The sequence below is a fragment of the Nicotiana tabacum genome, chromosome 9, assembly GCF_000715075.1.
Source record: "Nicotiana tabacum cultivar K326 chromosome 9, ASM71507v2, whole genome shotgun sequence".
Taxonomy (NCBI): Eukaryota; Viridiplantae; Streptophyta; class Magnoliopsida; order Solanales; family Solanaceae; genus Nicotiana; species Nicotiana tabacum.
In genome coordinates, this window is record NC_134088.1 from 73,190,050 (window position 1) to 73,209,386 (window position 19,337).

Below are 19,337 nucleotides of genomic sequence, written 5' to 3' on the forward strand. Positions count from 1 at the left end.
AGTTTCTCCATATCCTTGATATTTGAGAACAAGAATGACTACTTATATATTGATAAACACTTACAGTATAATATAAGCATTTTGCCTCCTTTTTTTACAAATTTTTTTCCAATAATTAAACACAACTTCAACTTTCAAAAATTATTTTTCAAAAACTCTTTTTTCAAGTTTCAACCAAATTCATGTGCAAACGCTAGCTAAGTTTCAGCAACTTTCGTCTTCAGTGGAGTAGAACATTCATATGATTCCCCATGTTACTTGTCTGCGAATAATTGCTGGTATATTACTATATACACTAAACAAAAAGACCAGTAACAAATAACAATAAAAGTTTTTGCATATTTATACAAAAAAAATGGTTTGAACCCACAGAAATCGTCTCCTCTAATTACATGTAGTAGTATGATTTCTCATAGTTGTCTTCTTCCTGTTTGTTTTATGTTTAGACTATTTTTTCTCCTGGTTGATTATAATTTTTTTTGTAGAATTACATAATTAATATAGTGATTGATTGTTTTCTCTCTTTCTCTCATGCATGTTCTTTTGACAGCTTCAGGCCTCTTTAGCAGTAGCAACCTATTTGGTTCTACATCCGGAATTCAACAGAATGGGAATCCTTCTGTGCCATTTGGAACAACATCATCAGCATCAGCACTTGCTTCTTCTTTTGGAACCTCAACGTAGTAAGCAAGAACATTACCCACCATACTGAGATATTGCAGTTATTACTAACATTTGGAAAAAGAGTAGAGCTCTATGCCACTTCATTGCATAGCTACCTTTCCCAAGGAGCAATTTTATTTTTTCAACCAATTCCACAAACCACCTCACTGCTCTGTCAAAGAAGATATGGTAACTCTGCTTTCATGAAATCGGCAGTATTAAGTATAGCATCTGTACCAATCCTCACCTGCGCCATAGGCGACAGAGAATATTATGTTATAACATTTAGTACATAAACCATGGAAAAGCATAGTCAAAGGGTGCCTTTAGTTCATTCGCATGCAACAACATCCAAATTAAATAGAATAAGTGGTCTTTCTTCTGAGTGTATACATTTGGACAGAGATGGGGGAGTGTTCTATGGAAAATTCAGTTGATAAGACATAATAATATAAAGGGGAGCCTTGAAGCAACGATCAAGTTGTTTCCGTGTGACTTATAGGTCACGGGTTCGAGCCGTAGAATCAGTCACTAATGCTTGCATCAGGGTAGGCTGCCTACATCACACTCCCTTGGGGTGCGGCCCTTCCCCGGACCCTGATGCTTTGTGCACCAGGCTGCCCTAAGACATAATAATGCACCATAATCAAGCTAGAGACGCAATTTAACTGCAAAAAGTTTCACAAAGAAGAAGAAAAAAACGTATTGATTATATGGTGACAAGTGACTTTTTCTGAGACAATTGCAGAACCTAATCTTTTTGGATTGGATATGATCATGCAAGCTGAAAAATGTCATAGTAATAAACAGATCGTGGGATTTTAATTTCTTGGAGAAATCAATCGCCTATTCCAAAATCATTATGCATAAATAATCGAGTGATATTAATGTTTTTACCACCAAAAGACGTTGAACTTCCAAAGGGAGAAAGTACTGATGCGGATGAGGTTGCTCCACTACTTCCAAACCATTGTGGGACTGAAGGATTACCATTACAGCTCCTAATCTGTTGAATTCCAGATATAGAACCAAAAACATTGATGCTGCTAAAGGACGGTCTTGAAGCTGTCAAAAGAGAGAAAACAATTGATCACTATGTTAATTATGTAACTAAGGAAGTTGTTCTACAAATATCACAATCAACCTGCAGGAGAAAAAGTAGTCCAAGCATAAAACATACAGGAAGAAGACAATCATGCTATGTAATCAGAGGCGGATATAGAACGGGTTATGCGGGTTCAACCCATTATTTTTTTGTTCAAACTATGTATACATATGCAAAAAACATTTAAACAGGCGCGTATAATAAGATTACATTCTGAAAGCGTTGACTTTAGACTCTAAATTCGCCGATGACTATGTATATATTGTGATAGCAGTTAAATCCACAGAAGATGAATGAATAGTCTATTAGTGTTACAATTGATGCTTGACAAATTTTTAAGAAGGAACTAATTAGACTAGGAAAGATTGCACAAAGCTTTAAAACATTTATAATCTATCTATCTGGTCCTCTATATTCAAGTTGAGAAATCAATCGCCTATTCCAAAATCACTGTGCAAAAAAGAAAAGAAATAATCGAGTTTTTATTTCGGGAGAACTTATTCAACCAATCTCGTGCGTCTAGCTACTGATGCTTGTAGTTGTCTTCAGTGATTAGAGAAATCAATTCAGTCTGCTTCTGGTACTGCAGGAACCACAGCCTTTAATGCAACAAACAATGCTACAACTTTACAAACACAAGACAAATCTCTGGGCTCGTCGTCCACTTTACCAACATTTGGAAAGAAATATGAAGGTAATAGTGTGGCCTATAAACCTCTGTTGTGGTCCAGAGATGTCAGTGTTTCAGACTCCTCAATATTTGGTTCCTACTCCTTCGGCCAGCCAGCAGTATCCACGTCAGGTGAGCAAAGGTTTACATTATAAGTATTTCTCATGTACTAGCAGATTATTCAACATTTGGGGGGAGAATTTTGTTTTGATATAAGATAAGATACCATTCAATGTGCATTCCTACATGCTCCATATAGCTCTGAAGTCTATGTTGAATTTTTATTAAATATTTATCGATTTCTTGATCAAATTTGCAATCCAGGAAAAGTAGTTACTACACCATTGCTCAAGAGCTCTGATTTTGGAAAGTCAGCATTCGGTATTAATCAGAAAGGAAGTAGAATAGCATCATACACTGCAACTAAAGAGAAAGAGAGCAAGGAAAAAATTCAATCCATTAGTGGCATGCAGGCTTATGAAGATAAAAGCCACGAAGAGTTGAGGTTTGAGGACTATCAGTTAGGTGATAAAGGTACGCTTAACTTATTTTATTTATCTTTAAATAACAAGCAAATCTACCTTATTTTATAGGTATATATTTCATGTGTGAATTTGCAGGTCCGACATGTGCTTCTATATTTGGTGATTCAGGCACATCTAAATTTGGTGTCATTGACAAATCCAGGCCTTTCACATCACCAGTATTTAACCCATCCACTGTTAATCAACCTTTTCATTCTCATTGTCCAAATCCATTTGCCGTGAAAAGACCAGGGATTGACTCACTACCAAATGAAAATTCTATCACAACTTCATCTACCCCATTATTTCCAAAGTCACAGCAGTCAACTGTTTCCCATATATTTCCCCCCAAAACATCATTCTTAAACTCAGATGTTTCTTCTTCTCCATGGACCAATTCAAGCCCTTTTGCATCTTTAAAAGCAGCTTCTACTTCTTCCACTACCTCCATCTTTTCTCCGTCAAGTAATCCATGGGCTTTATCAACGTCTTCTGCTCTATCGTCTCCACTGTCTACTGCTTCTCCATGTTTGGTCTCACCTTCCCGAGCCCATCATTTTGATCAGAATCGCTCTTTCTCTACTTTTAACTTGCCCACCTTACCTTCTGTATCACCTCCATCCCTTCTTCCAACTCCTGTCTCGACTACAGCACCAGCTCAATCATCCTGGCAGTTGCAGCCTACTTTACCAAGCCTTTTTAATGTTCCAAGCACACCATCCTCTTTGTTTCCCACATTCGTTCCACTTGCTCCTAGTCAAATTACTGTAAGTGATTCTCAACCTGTATGGAATTAGATCTCATTTATATACCTGTGGCATTTGCTTTCTGTTATAAATAAATTATATCCCACATTGTGGTCTCGTGGAGAAAAGGAGAGGAAAAAAAAAGTTTGGACACTTCTGTTGTGGGTAGTGGAATAATTCTTTCTGGTGTTGTACATTTAAGTTGATTTGCATCCACTGTTCTTTGTTCCTCTGCAGCCAGAAAAGACTCCTAATAGTGAAGCAACAATTTCACCGGCCATCTCTTCTCAGCCATTGACAGGTACTAATTACTTCACAATGTTTTTTCACATTGATAATATGTTGGATTAACAATCCATGTAAACTAATCACCCCCTGGCTCCTGTTTCTTTCAGAAAATGGACAAGGAGTTGGTCATCCGGGTATCAATGTGCAACAGTGAGTAATCAAACTTAGCTATCCTTTTGTTTTGTACTTCTCTTGTTAAAAATGCCTACTTTTGGCTTTCAGAATTACCGATCATTATTTTGATTTCTGCTGCTTTAGTAAGAAGTACTCTACAGTTGTTGTCTTAGCCTGATCCTTTTATTCAATACTTTAACATGTTTTCAGGTCTTACTCTCCAAGCATCACAGGGTTGCAGCCATCTATGGTTCCTTCTGAAACAAAACCTGAAGTCCAGGTATTCGCTGGACGCCCAGATTCAGCAACATCCGTACAGTATGGAATATCAAGCTTACCTGTAAGTTTTATTAACCTATGCCTCTGGACGTGTTCATTGGTCTCAAACAAAGCATCATACTTCTCAATAGCAGTTACATGGTGTACTAGTATGCCTCATTACAAATCCTTGTATGCCGTTCATTCTATGCATCTTGGCAATAAGAGTTTTCACTTTTAGTATTTCTCCAATAAGCATAGACATCAATATAGGTGGCCAAGTTCAAACCAAACCATCAACTTTATTTTGGGTTTATAGCCATTTTTTTTTTGAAGTCATATTGTCTGTTTAAGGTGAAAATAGAGGTTGTAGGTTCTTATGAACAATTCTCTTTGGTTGCGATTACAGGTTTCTGACAAAACTGCTCTGGTCAGACGAAGATCCTCGTTGATAATTCGACATTCATCTCTAAGTCGGCATAGGTTGCCACCTCAAAAATACAATCCTGCAAGTGATAAACCAAAGGTGAGAAGTAGTATTGTTTTTCTGGAAAGAAATCTAGAGTGCAATAATAGATGCTTGTGTAAGGAAAAAAGCAAAGATCATATGCAAAATGCAAGTATTGGTATTCATCTGGTCTGGGTGAAAAAATATATAGTATAAGACAACGTCCATTCAATTATCAGCTCAAAGTAAAAAACGGGAAAATCTAACAGGACTATAATTTCTGTTTATGCAGGTTCCCTTTTTTATGGGTAAAGAAAATGCTTCTGGCATAGTAAGGAAAGAAGTTGTGATCATTTCAAGGGAAAATCCAAGGGATTGGGTTCATCCTACCGCTAGAGAATTTCCTATGGGGTCTGATTCATGTATATTGTCTCAACTGAAGCATACATCTGCGGACGGTAAGCTTTCTTTTTTAATGTACTATTTGTCTATTTCATGCCTTCCTTTCACCTCTTTTATCAAATGTATATATAGGAGCTGATTAAATCCAAAACATGTTCTACACTAAAATCAAAATCTGTTTTTCACCAAGAGGCTATTAGATTGAGACATTTAGCTTCAAAACTATTGGTTTAGCTGGAGATGCATATATCAATTATAGTCACGAAACGAGACAACACGTGTAATGTTAGTTGATTACTTGCTATCTACCATTTTATGGCTGCTCCATTAAGATTACCTCTTTCCATAAGTTCAAACCTTGGAATCTCTAATAGTTCAAATTAACACCAAATAACTTCACAAATTAATGATTCTTTAAATGATATGTGGGACACTATGATTTGTTATCTATTTGAGTATATCTAAGATATATAAAGAAGTTGACTCGCTATTAGAGTTGCCATGTGTGTAGACGTAATTTACATGAAAAAGAAAGAGAAAAAGTGAATCGTTTATATACAAATTTCAAGCAGACAGGCAGTAACATCATCCGTTCTCTGTAGCTAGGTGCAGTTCCAGTTAGCTATATTTATCTGCTTGAAGTCTGGACAATCTTTGGGTTTTTTCTTAATCTTGTGAGAACTATTGAATGAGTCTTCTGATGCTTCAATGATAAAGCAGTAGTGCTACAAAGAGATGGAGAAAAAGATAGAGCTGAATAGCAAGTAACTAGTTTATCTCTGTCTGTAGACATCAATGCAATCTTAAAAGGGGGAAAGAGTTAATACATAGTCCGTCTTAACACCTTCTAAATTCTCTTTCTGTGAAAATGTAGGGATGCACGATGGAGTCAAAGTTAATGACAAGCCTAACTTAGCGCCTGAAGAGAAGATGCATCATGATAAATCTGGACACCAAGTTTCAGCTGAAGCATTAAAGGATAGCAAGCATGATTATAAGGATATTGATGCCATAATGCCCGAGCTTCAACGCTCTGATTACTACACAGTTCCTACTATCCAGGAATTAATGTCAAAGGAGAAGGAAGATCCTGGTTTCTGTAGCCACGTGAAGAACTTTGTGGTCGGAAGATATGGCTTTGGAAGCATCACGTTCTTGGGAGAAACAGATGTCCGGAATCTTGATCTTGATTCTGCTGTCCATTTTAAGTGTCGTGAGGTGATCATCAATATGGACGAGAGCAAGAAACCCTCAGTTGGACAAGGCCTCAACAAGCCAGCTGAGATAACTCTCCTTAATGTCAAATGCATCAACAAATCGAACGGGAAGGAGTACACAGATGGACCAGTGGTTAACAAGTACAGAGATATGCTTGTTAAGAAAGCAGTAGAGCAAGGTGCAGAATTTGTTTCTTATGATCCAGTGCAAGGGCAGTGGAAATTTAGGGTCTCACACTTCTAGATTAGTTTACAGCTTTTGCTATAGTACAGTCAACAGAGTTTTGGATTTGGTAATATTCTACTAAAGGTCTATCACTTCAATTGTAAGGTGGTCCTCCAACTGATTCATTATACAATTTGCTCATTTTGTTCAATGGCCTGGTTCTGATCATTTACTATTCCCAATAATGTATATTTTACCATTTTGCAGTATAATTGTGTTATAATTTCATTTGTACTTCATTTATTTACTAATGGATAGATATCCCTCCATTTTATTTCTTGTGAAAGTGATTGATTGAGCACAATATCTTAAAAAAAAATGACTTTTGAAATATATGGCCTTAAACAATTCGTGAAATTTTATATTGCTATATAATTATGACATTAAGAGTAAAATTGAAAGTTTATACTAAATGGTTATTCATTTTGAATATAAATAGGTATTTTTCATTTTAAACTGGTTAAAAAAAAAAGAATGTTACATAACAATGAATCATATGAGTATATCTATTTGAATATAATTTCGAAAAAACTGGTTTTATAACCTTTTGATATTTTTTTTTCTGAGTGTTTGGATTTGGTTTTGGGGGAAAAGATTTTGAAGCTATAGTGAAGGAATTTATTTTGGGATTTAACTCTTCTATTTAATTTTCAAAAATAAAAATCTAATAAAACGTGCTTGAACGAGAAAATAGAACAAATTCACAGAAAACAAAACAATCAGTAAATCTCTTGAACAAACTTGTTGGCTTCCCTTCAACTGCAATTCAAGTCAGCACCGGGAAATGAGAAATCTCTTCGATTTGGTTGGAAAGTTGATTGAAAGTTTTTTGCAAAACTTTTTCTCAACTTTTGAAACTAAATTACTGCGTTTGTTTTATCAAAAAAATCGATGTAAAATAGATAGTTTGTTCTATCCTCCGCTGAATATTTTTTAGATCAATAGATAATTTGATAAGCTAATAATTTTTTTCGTGTTTCGGTATGTGGTTAACTCATCGACTAAAGATAAATTAGATCAGTTTTTACTATTTTTTTTGTACTACCTCGACATAACATGAGCATAAAAGGTGTTCGAGAATCAATTCAACTACTTGTTTAGGAGTTTTTAACTTCGCAAAAGAGTTGAATTTTTTGTTCTTCCAAATTTATAAAAAACGTAATTTTTTCTTATCAAACAAACTAGTCCGAAGAATTTTTTCCATCTTCTTCAAGAATATGACAAACTATTCCTAGAGGTGCTTCCTTTTAAAAAAAACAATTCTCTCTAATAGTGGTTGGGTGAAAAAAAATGATTTTTTTAAAACAAAGATAAAATAAAGTTTTCAATAACTTTGTGTAAACAAAGGGAGCAAATAGGTTTACATATCTTGCAATAAAAATGATAAGGGGTTTCCTTTTTTTTTTATTGGTTTAAAATTTAAATAGAAAAAGAGGGTATAATTTGACAAACCAAAGAAAAGAAAAAAGCGGGAAAAGAGAAAAGGCAAAAACCGAGAAGAGAAAAAAACCGGAAAGTTAAAGCGGCAACCGAGTTAGCTTTAAGAATAAGCTAAACAAGCTTACTGGGCTGCGTACAGAATATGCAACCTCTCAACTTCTGTCTTCTCAATATATATATACGACCAATGTTTCTTCATTCCCACGCATACATTCCACTAGTGAAAGAATATACCAGAGATCATAGATAATGTCGTTGTTTTCCGCCCCATGTAAGTAAAATTCTTCTTTTTAATTTGTCCTCCTCTTAATGTATTTATTCTCTATTGTCATTCATTCTTGATAACTGAGACTTGCAGTGTTCTTTTTCGTGTAATTACTGTCGTGGTTCTTGCTTGTTTGGTTTTAATTTGAAAGTTTGTGCGATTAATTTCTCTACGCACCCAACGCCCAATGCATGGGGTTCGTCCAACAGTTGTCTATGCTATTGTCTGTAATTAGCCCTGTAAGGTTATGTTAAAAGAGATGGCTATGAGATTATAAACTCTGAAAATTAGAATTTGAATTTCTAATATCGCACATTATCCACTAAGAACGACATGATAGTAGTCGATTCTGATGGACCTTTCAATCTTTAGGTATTAACTTTTGCTAGGTCTTCATTATTCAATCATCCTTATTTCTCTTTGAATCTTATTTTTCTCAATATTGTTCTTCTCTTGTTCACGAGGTACAGAACTTGTTAATATAATAGTTAAGTGTTACCGAGTTAACTACCTATAAGGAACTGATTCACACATTACGCTTTTAGTTGTGACTTATAGTATGGCTGTGTTTGTCAAAATTTTAAATTGTTGAAAGCAAACAATTCTAGAGTTGCATTATGAAATTGTTAGTTATTTCTATAAGACTAATAGTCATTTTTTTAATTTATCTGAAAATTTGTTCTCTCGCAAATGATGAAAAGAATGTTTTTTGAAGAGAAAGTTTGAAATTATAGTATTAAAAAATGTTTCATGATTTATTTACTTCTTATGATATATATATATATATATATATGAGAGATTTCCTCTCCTAAAGAATGTTTTTTCACTTTTGATATTAGCTTTTTAGGATGTTGTAGATAATTTGTGTGTTTTCTTCTTATTCATATATATATATATGTGAGACTTAAGCCCCATGTCTCGGGACTTACCGCTAGCCTCGTCCTAAGTAAAATGCTCGCCTCACGAATGAGTTCTTTCTACACTTACATTACTTGCTTTTATCCTCCTCTATCTTTGGGTATTCTCTGTTTTTCATGCATCCTTCAAAATTTAAAAAGAGAATGTTGTTTTCTAAAATTCTTTTTTGGGTTTAAATTTATGTGTGGATCTTGAATGCAGTAGAGGAGCCATATACGACAAAGTGGATTCAATCTTATACTGCGTAAATAGGATAAAAGTAAAATTATCAATACATATATATAAAATTTTGAATCCCCTTTAACATAAGAGAAATACAGGAGTGACGTTTTTGAACTTTTTTGAAACTCCTTGATAACACCTTTAAGTTTCAGAAATTTGTGTTTTCAAGCGAGCTGAATATTCATGCTACCCAAATTTAATTTATAGAAAGAATCTTGGTATTACTCTCTAAACTAACAAAATAGGAAAGAGGAAGAGAGAGCGAGGATACTGGATGAATATTCTTTGTCAAACTCACAATACATAAAAGCTTCTCATGATTGTACAATTGTTGGACGTTTAATGTTATGCTAAAAATTTACAAGTGATCATCACATTAATGATAGATGTCTAACCCATATTTTGTGGATTTTAATTCTGCTTCAGCATGCATGCATGTAATTTGTAAATCACAATATGTACCTAGCATGCTTTCTTCTGTTTTGCATAGTTTTCTTCTACTGTATGTTTCGTGCTTCGATTACTTTTTCTGGTTGATTACATTCTCTCCAGAACAAATTGGTTATATAATTGCAGTGACTGATAGTTCTCTCTCACATACTTTTCTTCTCACAGCTTCAAGTCCGTCATTTAGTAGTAGCAATCTGTTTGGAAATAGAGCATTTGGAGCAACCTCATCAGCTTCATCATCGGCATCATCAGTATTTGCTCAACCTATTGGAAGTTCAGTGTCTTTTGGCGGTAAAAACTTGAGTATAACTTGATTATTTCTTTTTCTTTTAGCATTCTGATTTTGGGATAAGGAGATTCTGGAGATGCTCGGAGGCAAAAGGTGTGTCGGTTCCCTACATTATGGCGATTAAGGACATGTATGATGGGGTTAAGACTCGGGTTAGGACAGTAGGAGGCGACTCTGAGCATTTTCCTATTGTAATAGGGTTACACCAAGGTTCTGCGCTCAGTCCGTTCTTATTCGCCCTGGTGATGGACGCGTTAATACACCATATTCAAAGGGATGTGCCATGGTGCATGCTATTCGCCGATGACATAGTTCTGATTGATGAGTCGCGAGCCGGTGTTAACGAGAGGCTGGAGGTTTGGAGACAGGCTCTTGAGTCTAAGGGTTTCAAGCTGAGCAGGACGAAGACGGAATAACTGGAGTGTAAGTTCAGCGCTGAGCCAGGGGAAGTGGGCGTGGATGTGAGGTTTGATTCGCAGGTCATCCCGAGTAGAGGCAGCTTCAAGTACCTTGGTTCGGTTATCCAGGGGGGAGGGGAGATCGACGAGGATGTCACACACCGTATTGGGGTAGGATGGATGAAGTGAAGGTTAGCATCTGGAGTCCTGTGTGACAAAAGAGTGCCACCGATACTCAAAGGTAAGTTTTATAAAGCGGTGGTTAGACCGGCCATGATGTATGGGGCTGAGTGTTGGCCCGTTAAGAACTCACATATCCAGAAGATGAAAGTAGCAGAAATGAGGATGTTGCGGTGGATGTGCGGGCACACTAAGATAGATAAGATTAGGAATAATGATATTCGGGAGAAGGTGCATGTGGCTCTCATTGATGACAAGATGCGGGAAGCGAGGCTTAGATTGTTCGGACATGTTCAGAGGAGAAGCCCAGATGCTCCGGTACGGAGGTGTGAGCAGCTGGTTACGGAGGGCACGAGAAGAGGTAGAGGGCGGCCTAAGAAGTATTGGGGAGAGGTGATCAGGCAGGATATGGCGAGGCTCCAGATTTCCGAGGATATGATACTTGATAGGAAGATGTGGAGGTCAAGTATTAGGGTTGTAGGTTAGGAAGTAGTTGAGTCGTGCCTTACTTCGTAACATGGTGGGACTAGCCATGTAGGGTTTTTGTCTAAGATAACTAATGGGAATGTTGTGGCTTACTATTTCGCTTTTCAATGCAGGTCCTATTTACTAGCTATCGCTTTTGCTTTACATCTTTCCTCTAGATTTCATGATGTTCCTATTTTTCTTATGACTGTTGTGGTGATACTAATATTTACTAATATTGTCTTCCTTTACTTTGCATTTTTCTTCTGGATTTCATGGTGTTCCTATTTATCCTGTGATTGTTGTTGTGATACTAATATTGTCTTCCTTTTTGCCCCTTTTGTTTTTTTATTTTTTTGAGCCGAGGGTCTTTCGGAAATAACCTCTCTACTCCTTCGGGGTAGGGGTAAGGTCTGCGTACACACTACCCTCCCCAGACCCCATTAGTGGAATTTTACTGGGTTGTTGTTGTTATTCTGATTTTGGGATAGGCTATTGACTTTCCCGAAGAAACTGCAGAATATATTCATTTATTGTTAATTAGAAGATTTTTAGCTTGCATGATCACATCCATATCAAAAGTATTAGGTTTTGATTTTGTCTTAGATCTAATATCATTTGTCGCCTTATCACCAGCGTGTTCTTTTGTTCACCTTTTACAGTATTAATTGTATCAACCTCTTGCTTGATTTTGGTCCAACATTATGTGTTATCAACTGAATTTTCCACAGAACCCTCCCCCATCTCCAAAAAAATAGAGATGGGGCTATTGCATTTTGCATTCGAGAACTAGAGGCACTCTTTGAATATGTTTTTCCTTTCATCTTTCAATTCTTTAAAGCATAGCATTCTCTGTTGCCTATGGCCCAGTAAGAAACGCTATAGATGCTATTCTTAATAATGGCAATTTCATGAAAGCAAAGATACCATATTTTCCTTTCTAGAGCAGCAGTGAGGTGGTTATGGAATTGGTTGAAAAAATAAATCTGCTCCTTGGAAAAAGTAGCTATGCAAGGCGTTGAGCTGTATTCTTTTACAAATGTTAGTAATAACTGCAATATCTCAGTGGGATTTCTTATGGTGGGTAATGTTCTTGCTTACTATTTTGGGAGAAGTTATTCAACCAATCTCGTGCCTGCTACTGATTCTTGTAGTTGTCTTTAGTGATTAGAAAATCAATTCAGTCTGCTTTTGGAACTGCAGGAACAAAAGCCTCTAGTGCAACAAACAATGCTACAGCTTTTCAAACACAAGACAAATCTCTGGGCTCGTCATCCACTTTACCAACATTTGGAAAGAAATATGAAGGTAATGGTGTGGCCAATGAATCTCTGGTGTGGTCCAGGGATGCCAGTGTTTCAGCTCCTGCATTTGGTGTTGCAAGCAACTCACACTTTGGCATGTCAAGCACTCCCACATTTGGTTCCTGCTCCTTTGACATGCCAGCAGTATCCACGTCAGGTGAGCAACTGTTTACAATATAGTCCATTTTTCTCATGTACTAGAGCTGATAATTCAACATTCTGAGGGAGAATTTGTTATGTTATCTGGATTATGTGATTGATTTAAGAGAATATACCATTAGGTCAGACATATGGTTCTTCATTTGGTGTTTCAGGCATATCTGGATTTGGTGGCCTCCTCATACCAAGGCCCTTCAACGAATCAACAGTCGAGCAGTTTGGTATGTCAAGCGCTCCAAGATTTGGTTCCTACTCCTTTGGCCAGCCAGCAGTATCCGTGTCAGGTGAGCAATGGTTTACTTTATACTCCATTTTTCTCATGTACTAGAGCAGGGTTTTCAACATTTCGAGGGAGAATTTTCTTCCGTAATCTGGCTCTTGTTGATTGAAACAAGAGAATATACCGTTCAATATGCATTACTATATGCTATATATTGATCTGAAGTCCATGAGTTTGTTTTAATTAATATTGTTTATTTCGTAGCTTTAGAGTCCGTTTGGCCATGAATTTGTTTTTCACTTTTTTCTGGAATTTTACAATTTTTATGTCCAAACGCCAATTAGTTTTTTGGATATGTCAAGTGTTCATTCTTGATCAAATTTGCAAACCAGAAAATTAAGGTAGTACAACACCATTGCTCAAAAGCTCTGGTTTTGTAAAGCCAGCATTTTCTATTAATCAGAAAGAGAGAGAGTGCAAGGATACTGGATCTGATGAATATTCTATGTCAAACTCAAAATAAACAAAAGTTTCTGATGCTTTGTGCAATTGTTGGACGTTTATTGTTATGCAAAAAATTGACAAGTGATTATCAACATTAATAATCGGCGTCTTACCCATCTTGTGTTGATTTAAATTCTACTTTAGCATGGCATGTAATCTAACTCACAATAGCATGCTTTCTCTGTTTCTCATAGTTGTCTTCTTCTGTATGTTTTTGCTTCTGAACACTTTTACTCTTGGTTGATTACATTTTCTCTAGAACTACATAATTGCAGTGATCTGTCTCTCTCTCTCTCCCTCTCCCTCTCTCTCTCTCTCTCTCATACTCTTGTTCTCGCAGCTTTAAATCCGTTATTTAGCAGCAGCAATATGTTTGGTTCTACCCCCGAAATTGGACAGACTCAACCACTGTTTGGAAATAGAGCATTTGGAGAAACCTCATCAGCATCATCCGTATTTGCTCAACCTATTGGAAGTTCAGTGTCTTTCAATGGTAAGAACTTAAATATAACTTGATTATTCTTTTCCTTTAAGCATACCGATTTTGGAATAGGCAATTAATTTTCCCTAAGAAGCCCCAGAATATATCTATTTATTGTTAATTAGAAGATTTTCAGCTTGCATGGTCACACCCATACCAAAAGATTAGGTTTTTGAAATTTTCTCAGAAAAATTGTCACATTATCATCATCTTGTTCTTTTGTTCACCTTTTACAGTATTAATTGCATCAGCTTCTTGCTTGATTTTGGTCCATCATTATGTCTTATCAACTAAATTTTAATAGAACTCTCCCCCATTTCTGTCTAAATACAAAAGTAAAAGACCACTTCTTTGAATATGTTTTTCCTTTTATTTGTCAAATCTTAAAGCATAGCATTCACTGTTGCCTGTGGCTAAGGAAGGGAAACGCTTAGATGCTATTCTTTTAAAAGATACCAAACGTTCCTTTCTAGAATAGTTGTGAGGTGGCTATGGAATTGTTCCAAATACAAAATCTTCTCGTGAAAGTAGCTATGCAATGAATTGGCATAGAGCTGTACTCTTTTCCAAATGTTTGTAATAACTGCAATATCTCAGTATGGTGGGTAATGTTCTTGCTTACTATTTCAGGAGAAGTTATTCAACCAATCTCGTGCCTGCTACTGATGCTTGTAGTTGTCTTTAGTGATTAGAAAATCAATTCAGTCTGCTTCTGGAACTGCAGGAACCACAACATTTAATGCAGCGAACGATGCTACAGCTTTTCAAACGCAAGACAAATCTCTGGGCTCGTCCACTTTATCAACATTTGGAAAGAAATATGAAGGTAATGGTGTGGCCAATAAACCTCTGTTGTGGTCCAGGGATGCCAGTGTTTCAGCTCCTGCATTGGGTGTTGCAAGCAACTCACACTTTGGCATGTCAAGCACTCCCGCATTTGGTTCCTACTCCTCCGTCCAGCCAGCAGTATCCACGTCAGGTGACAAAGCTTTATATTATAGTCCTTTTTTCCCATGTAATAGAGCAGGTTATTCAACATTCTGGGGGAGGATTGTGTCCTGTAAATGTAGATAATGTGGTTCTTCATTTGGTGTTTCAGGCATATCTGGATTTGGTGGCCTCGTCATACCAAGGCCTTTTGACCGGCCAGCAGCATTTGTGTCAGGTAAGCAACCATTTACCTCATAGTCCATTTTTCTCATACCGATTATTCAACATTCTAAGGGAGAATCTTTTTCTATGTGATTGATATAAGAGAATACACCATTAAATGCGCATTACTACATGCTCCATATTGCTCCATGTTGAGTTTTTATTAAATGTTATTTATTTCTTACTTTATCTTTTTAGATATATTAAGTGCTCAATCTTGATCAAATTTGCAAACCAGGAAAAGAAAGTACAGCACCATTGCTCAAGAGCTTTAGTTTTGGAAAGGCAGCATGTGGTTTCAATCAGAATGGAAGTAGAATAGCATCATACATCGCAACTCCAGAGAAAGATAGCACAAAACCAGGTGAAACAATTCAGTCCATTTGTGGCATGCACACTTATAAAGATAAAAGCCAGGAGGAGTTGAGGTTTGAGGACTATCAGTTAGGTGATAAAGGTATGCTAAACTTGTTTTCCATATCTTTAGATAGCAAGGAAGTCTACCTTGTAATTCATTATATTATCTATATTTCATGGGTGAAATTTGCTGGCCAAACATATCATTCTTCATTTGGTGTTTCAGGCATATCTGGATTTGGTGTCATTGACAACTCAAGGACTTTTCAATCACCAGTATTTAACCAATCAACTGTTGATCATCCAAATCCATTTGCCGTGAAAAGAGAACCTTCTTCTGGTCATTGTCCAAATCCATTTGCCGTGAAAAGAGAACCTTCTTATTGTCATTGTCCAAATCCATTTGCCGTGGAAAGAGAACCTTTTGATTTTCATCCTCCAAATCCATGTGCTGTGAAAAGAGAACCTTCTTATTGTCATCCTCCAAATCCATTTGCCGTGAAAAGAGAACCTTCTTCTGGTCATTGTCCAAATCCATTTGCCGTGAAAAGAGAACCTTCTTATTGTCATTGTCCAAATCCATTTGCCGTGGAAAGAGAACCTTTTGATTTTCATCCTCCAAATCCATGTGCTGTGAAAAGAGAACCTTCTTATTGTCATCCTCCAAATCCATTTGCCGTGGAAAGAGAACCTTTTGATTTTCATCCTCCAAATCCATTTGCCGTGAAAAGAGAACCTTTTTGTTCTCATTGTCCAAATCCATTTGCCATGAAAAGAGAACCTTCTTATTGTCACTGTCCAAATCCATTTTCCGTGGAAAGAGAACCTTTTGATTTTCATCCTCCAAATCCATTTGCCGTGAAAAGAGAACCTTTTTGTTCTCATTGTCCAAATCCATTTGCCATGAAAAGAGAACCTTCTTATTGTCACTGTCCAAATCCATTTGCCGTGGAAAGAGAACCTTTTGATTTTCATCCTCCAAATCCGTTTGCTGTGAAAAGAGAACCTTCTTATTGTCATTGTTCAAATCCATTTGTCGTGGAAAGAGAACCTTTTGATTTTCATCCTCCAAATCCATTTGCCGTGAAAAGAGAACCTTTTTGTTCTCACTGTCCAAATCCATTTGCCGTGAAAAGAGAACCTTCTTATTGTCACTGTCCGAATCCATTTGCCACGAAAAGAGCAGGGTTTGATTCTCTATCAAAAGAGAAGTCTACCACAACCCCACCTGGCACTGGAACTAGAGTGGCATCTTATGCTGCAACTAGAGAAGTGGAAGGACAATATTCAATAAAGTTTTTGTCAATCTCTGCTATGCCATTGTATTCTAATAAAAGCCACGAGGAGTTGAGGTTAGAGGACTATGAATCTGCAAACAAAGGTAACACTTAACTTTGGTTTTCATTAATGTCTCTTTCCTTCTTGAGTTTTCATTTGTTTTCCCATGAATCTTCAATGAAAAAGTAATGTTGTCTATTTGACTAAGTGAAAAATCTGCTGCTGGTATTGCAGGGGCTGCATCAATTTCACAAAGTAAACCATTTGAGTCTTCATCAGGATCTACTGCCTCAAATGTATTTTTTTCTCCATGGATCCATTCAAGTCCATTTGCTGCACCTTTGAAACCAGATTCTAGTTCTCCGATTACCTCCGCCCTTTCTCCCGCTCCTATTTTAACTACCGGAGCAGCTCCACAATCCACATTATGCTCAAACTGCCTAAACAAGTCTCAATCATCCTACCAGCTGCAGCCTACTTCCCCAAGACTTTGTGATTCATCTATTGGGTTGGAAAACTTGACTACATCCTCTCAGCTCTATCCACTTGGTCCAAGTCAAAATACTGTAAGTGATTCTTAACCTATATGCAATTGGATCTCATTTGTATACCCGTGCCATTTGTGTTCTGTCGTAAATAATGTATATCCGCACCTTGTGGTCTATAATATCGGTGGAGAAAGGATAACTAACAAAAAAAAGTTTGGAGCACTTCTGTTATGGTATGTGGAACAATTCTTTTTGGTGTTGTACATTTAAGTTGTTGCTACTCTTGCAGCCTCTGTTCGTTGGTCCTCTGCACCCAGAAATGACTCCAAATGTTGGAGAAACACTTCCTACAGCCATCTCTTCTCATCCAGCAACAGGTACTAAGTGCAATATGTATCACTCTTTTTCAAGTTGATAGTATGTTGGATATTTCAAGGATAAAGCAGTAGAGCTACCATCAAAACAAAGAGAGAGGAGAAAAAGATAGAGCTGACTAGCAAGAAAGAAGTTAATCTCTTCTGTAGTCATCAGTGCATTCTTAAAAGGGGAAAGAGAATACATTGTCTGTTTCAACACCTTTATAGTTTGCATTTTGTTTAATTGCATATTATTTGATTAGCTCTTTCAAACTTCTTAATTCCTTTTTCTGTTAACTTAAAGAAAATGTAGGGATGCATGATGGAGTCAAAGTTAATGACAGTTGTGGCAAGCCCAACTTAGCGCCTGAAGAGATGCATTATGATAATTCTGGAAAGCTGAAACCTTGTTTCATAGTTTCAGTTGAAAGTGCTGCTGAAGAAGCAACAGATAGCAAGCATGATGATAAGGATGTTGATGCCATAATGCCCAAGCTCCAACGTTCTGATTACTACACAGTTCCTCCTATTCAGGAATTAATATCAAAGGAGAAGGAAGAACCTGGTTTCTGTACCCACGTGACGGACTTTGTGGTAGGAAGACATGGCTATGGAAGCATCAAGTTCTTGGGAGAAACAGATGTCCGGAAGCTTGATCTTGATTCTGCCGTCCATTTTAACTGTCGTGAAGTGATCATCTATATGGACGAGAGCGAGAAACCTCCAGTTGGACAAGGCCTCAACAAGCCAGCTGAGATAACTCTCCTTAATGTCAGATGCATCAACAAATCGACCGGGAAGGAGTACACAGATGGACCAATGATTAACAAGTACAGAGATATGCTTATTAAGAAAGCAGGAGTGCATGGTGCAGAATTTGTTTCTTATGATCCAGTAAAAGGGGAGTGGGCATTTAAAGTGTCACACTTTTAGAATGATGTTGAGATCTCTCTAGTTACTTGCACTAAACATTGGGATTTCAAAAAAGCTGAAACTTTCTTGATTGATGCTGTGACATAATCAAACTTAATATAGTTATAGTTGAATTCTATTTGACTCTGATATATGAGGTGAAGCATTCATTGCTGCAAGTGTACTCAGTCAACAGATTTAGTTTTGGTTTTGGCTATCTTCTAACATGAAAGTTCCAGTAAACTGCAAGGTGTCCTGTAATGAGTTTTTCATACATTTTACTCGCTTTGTGTGTATAAATCTGTTCAGTACTAATGCTAATGCAGTTATATAATATGAAAAAGTCCAGTTAGAAGGAAATTTCCAATCTAGTCCTGTCCGAACTAATATTTTGGGAGAAGGAAAAACATGAATGGTGACAGTGATTAAGCATCCACCCTTGGCTCCACTGGGGAGATTTCTTCCTGCATGTTTCATCCAACTGAAACACTCATTGTGCAATTATTTCGTCAGTCTGTTTAAGGTGCTTAATATTACTGCTTGGAGCCAATGTTTTAAAAGGCGTTTTCGGGTGAGTCCGGGACAACGCAGGGCGTAGTAAAAACGCACTGGGGCGATCTGAGGAGGCGAAAGTATTGTGAGGCGTAAGCCCCATTGTTCTGGACGTATGCTTAGGCGTTGGGCGAGTTTTTGCTTGGGGCGTAAGCCCAGAAAATCTTTCCAAATTAGAATGAAAATTGCGAAACAAGTCCCTAATTTAATACCAAAAAATACAAAAATCAACTTGTTATTGCATTCTAAAAAGTTTAAAAACTTAAAAGTTAAAATATACTTTATT

General features: G+C 36.8%; 2 protein-coding genes across 5 annotated transcripts; both read left to right on the forward strand.

Moving 5' to 3' along the window:
• Positions 1-1,550: 1,550 nt before the first annotated feature.
• Positions 1,551-6,890, forward strand: LOC107817028 (nuclear pore complex protein NUP98A). Its single transcript, XM_016642797.2, has 11 exons — positions 1,551-1,593; positions 1,684-1,821; positions 2,325-2,570; positions 2,763-2,972; positions 3,059-3,729; positions 3,946-4,009; positions 4,104-4,146; positions 4,321-4,450; positions 4,778-4,894; positions 5,109-5,274; positions 6,093-6,890. The coding sequence occupies exons 1-11, from the start codon at positions 1,551-1,553 to the stop codon at positions 6,677-6,679; spliced, it is 2,415 nt and encodes an 804-aa protein (XP_016498283.2). The 3' UTR covers positions 6,680-6,890.
• Positions 6,891-8,216: 1,326 nt separating this feature from the next.
• On the forward strand, positions 8,217-18,742 carry LOC107816385 (uncharacterized). Of its 4 annotated transcripts, none has more exons than XM_075221742.1 (12): positions 8,217-8,372; positions 10,122-10,247; positions 12,492-12,749; positions 12,907-13,035; positions 13,816-13,968; positions 14,681-14,935; positions 15,056-15,121; positions 15,347-15,565; positions 15,692-16,846; positions 16,978-17,309; positions 17,521-17,608; positions 17,892-18,742. In XM_075221742.1, exons 1-12 carry the CDS (start codon positions 8,351-8,353, stop codon positions 18,518-18,520), a joined length of 3,432 nt encoding a protein of 1,143 aa, XP_075077843.1. In that variant the 5' UTR covers positions 8,217-8,350; the 3' UTR covers positions 18,521-18,742. The 4 variants fall into 4 exon arrangements, with proteins under 4 accessions (XP_075077843.1, XP_075077844.1, XP_075077845.1 ...); XM_075221743.1 differs by having other exon boundaries at positions 17,901-18,742; XM_075221744.1 differs by having other exon boundaries at positions 18,006-18,742.
• The last annotated feature ends 595 nt before the right edge of the window (positions 18,743-19,337 follow it).

Bases quoted from the DNA above. Each gene is read 5' to 3' on its own strand.
- LOC107816385 (XM_075221742.1), top strand. From the start codon at position 8,351: ATGTCGTTGTTTTCCGCCCCAT. The intron at 13,036-13,815 runs GTGAGCAATGGT...TTGTTCTCGCAG, and splicing joins GCCAGCAGTATCCGTGTCAG to CTTTAAATCCGTTATTTAGC. The intron at 15,122-15,346 runs GTAAGCAACCAT...TTTGCAAACCAG, and splicing joins GCCAGCAGCATTTGTGTCAG to GAAAAGAAAGTACAGCACCA.
- LOC107817028 (XM_016642797.2), top strand. From the start codon at position 1,551: ATGTTTTTACCACCAAAAGACGTTGAACTTCCAAAGGGAGAAA. The intron at 2,973-3,058 runs GTACGCTTAACT...GTGAATTTGCAG, and splicing joins CTATCAGTTAGGTGATAAAG to GTCCGACATGTGCTTCTATA. The intron at 3,730-3,945 runs GTAAGTGATTCT...GTTCCTCTGCAG, and splicing joins TTGCTCCTAGTCAAATTACT to CCAGAAAAGACTCCTAATAG.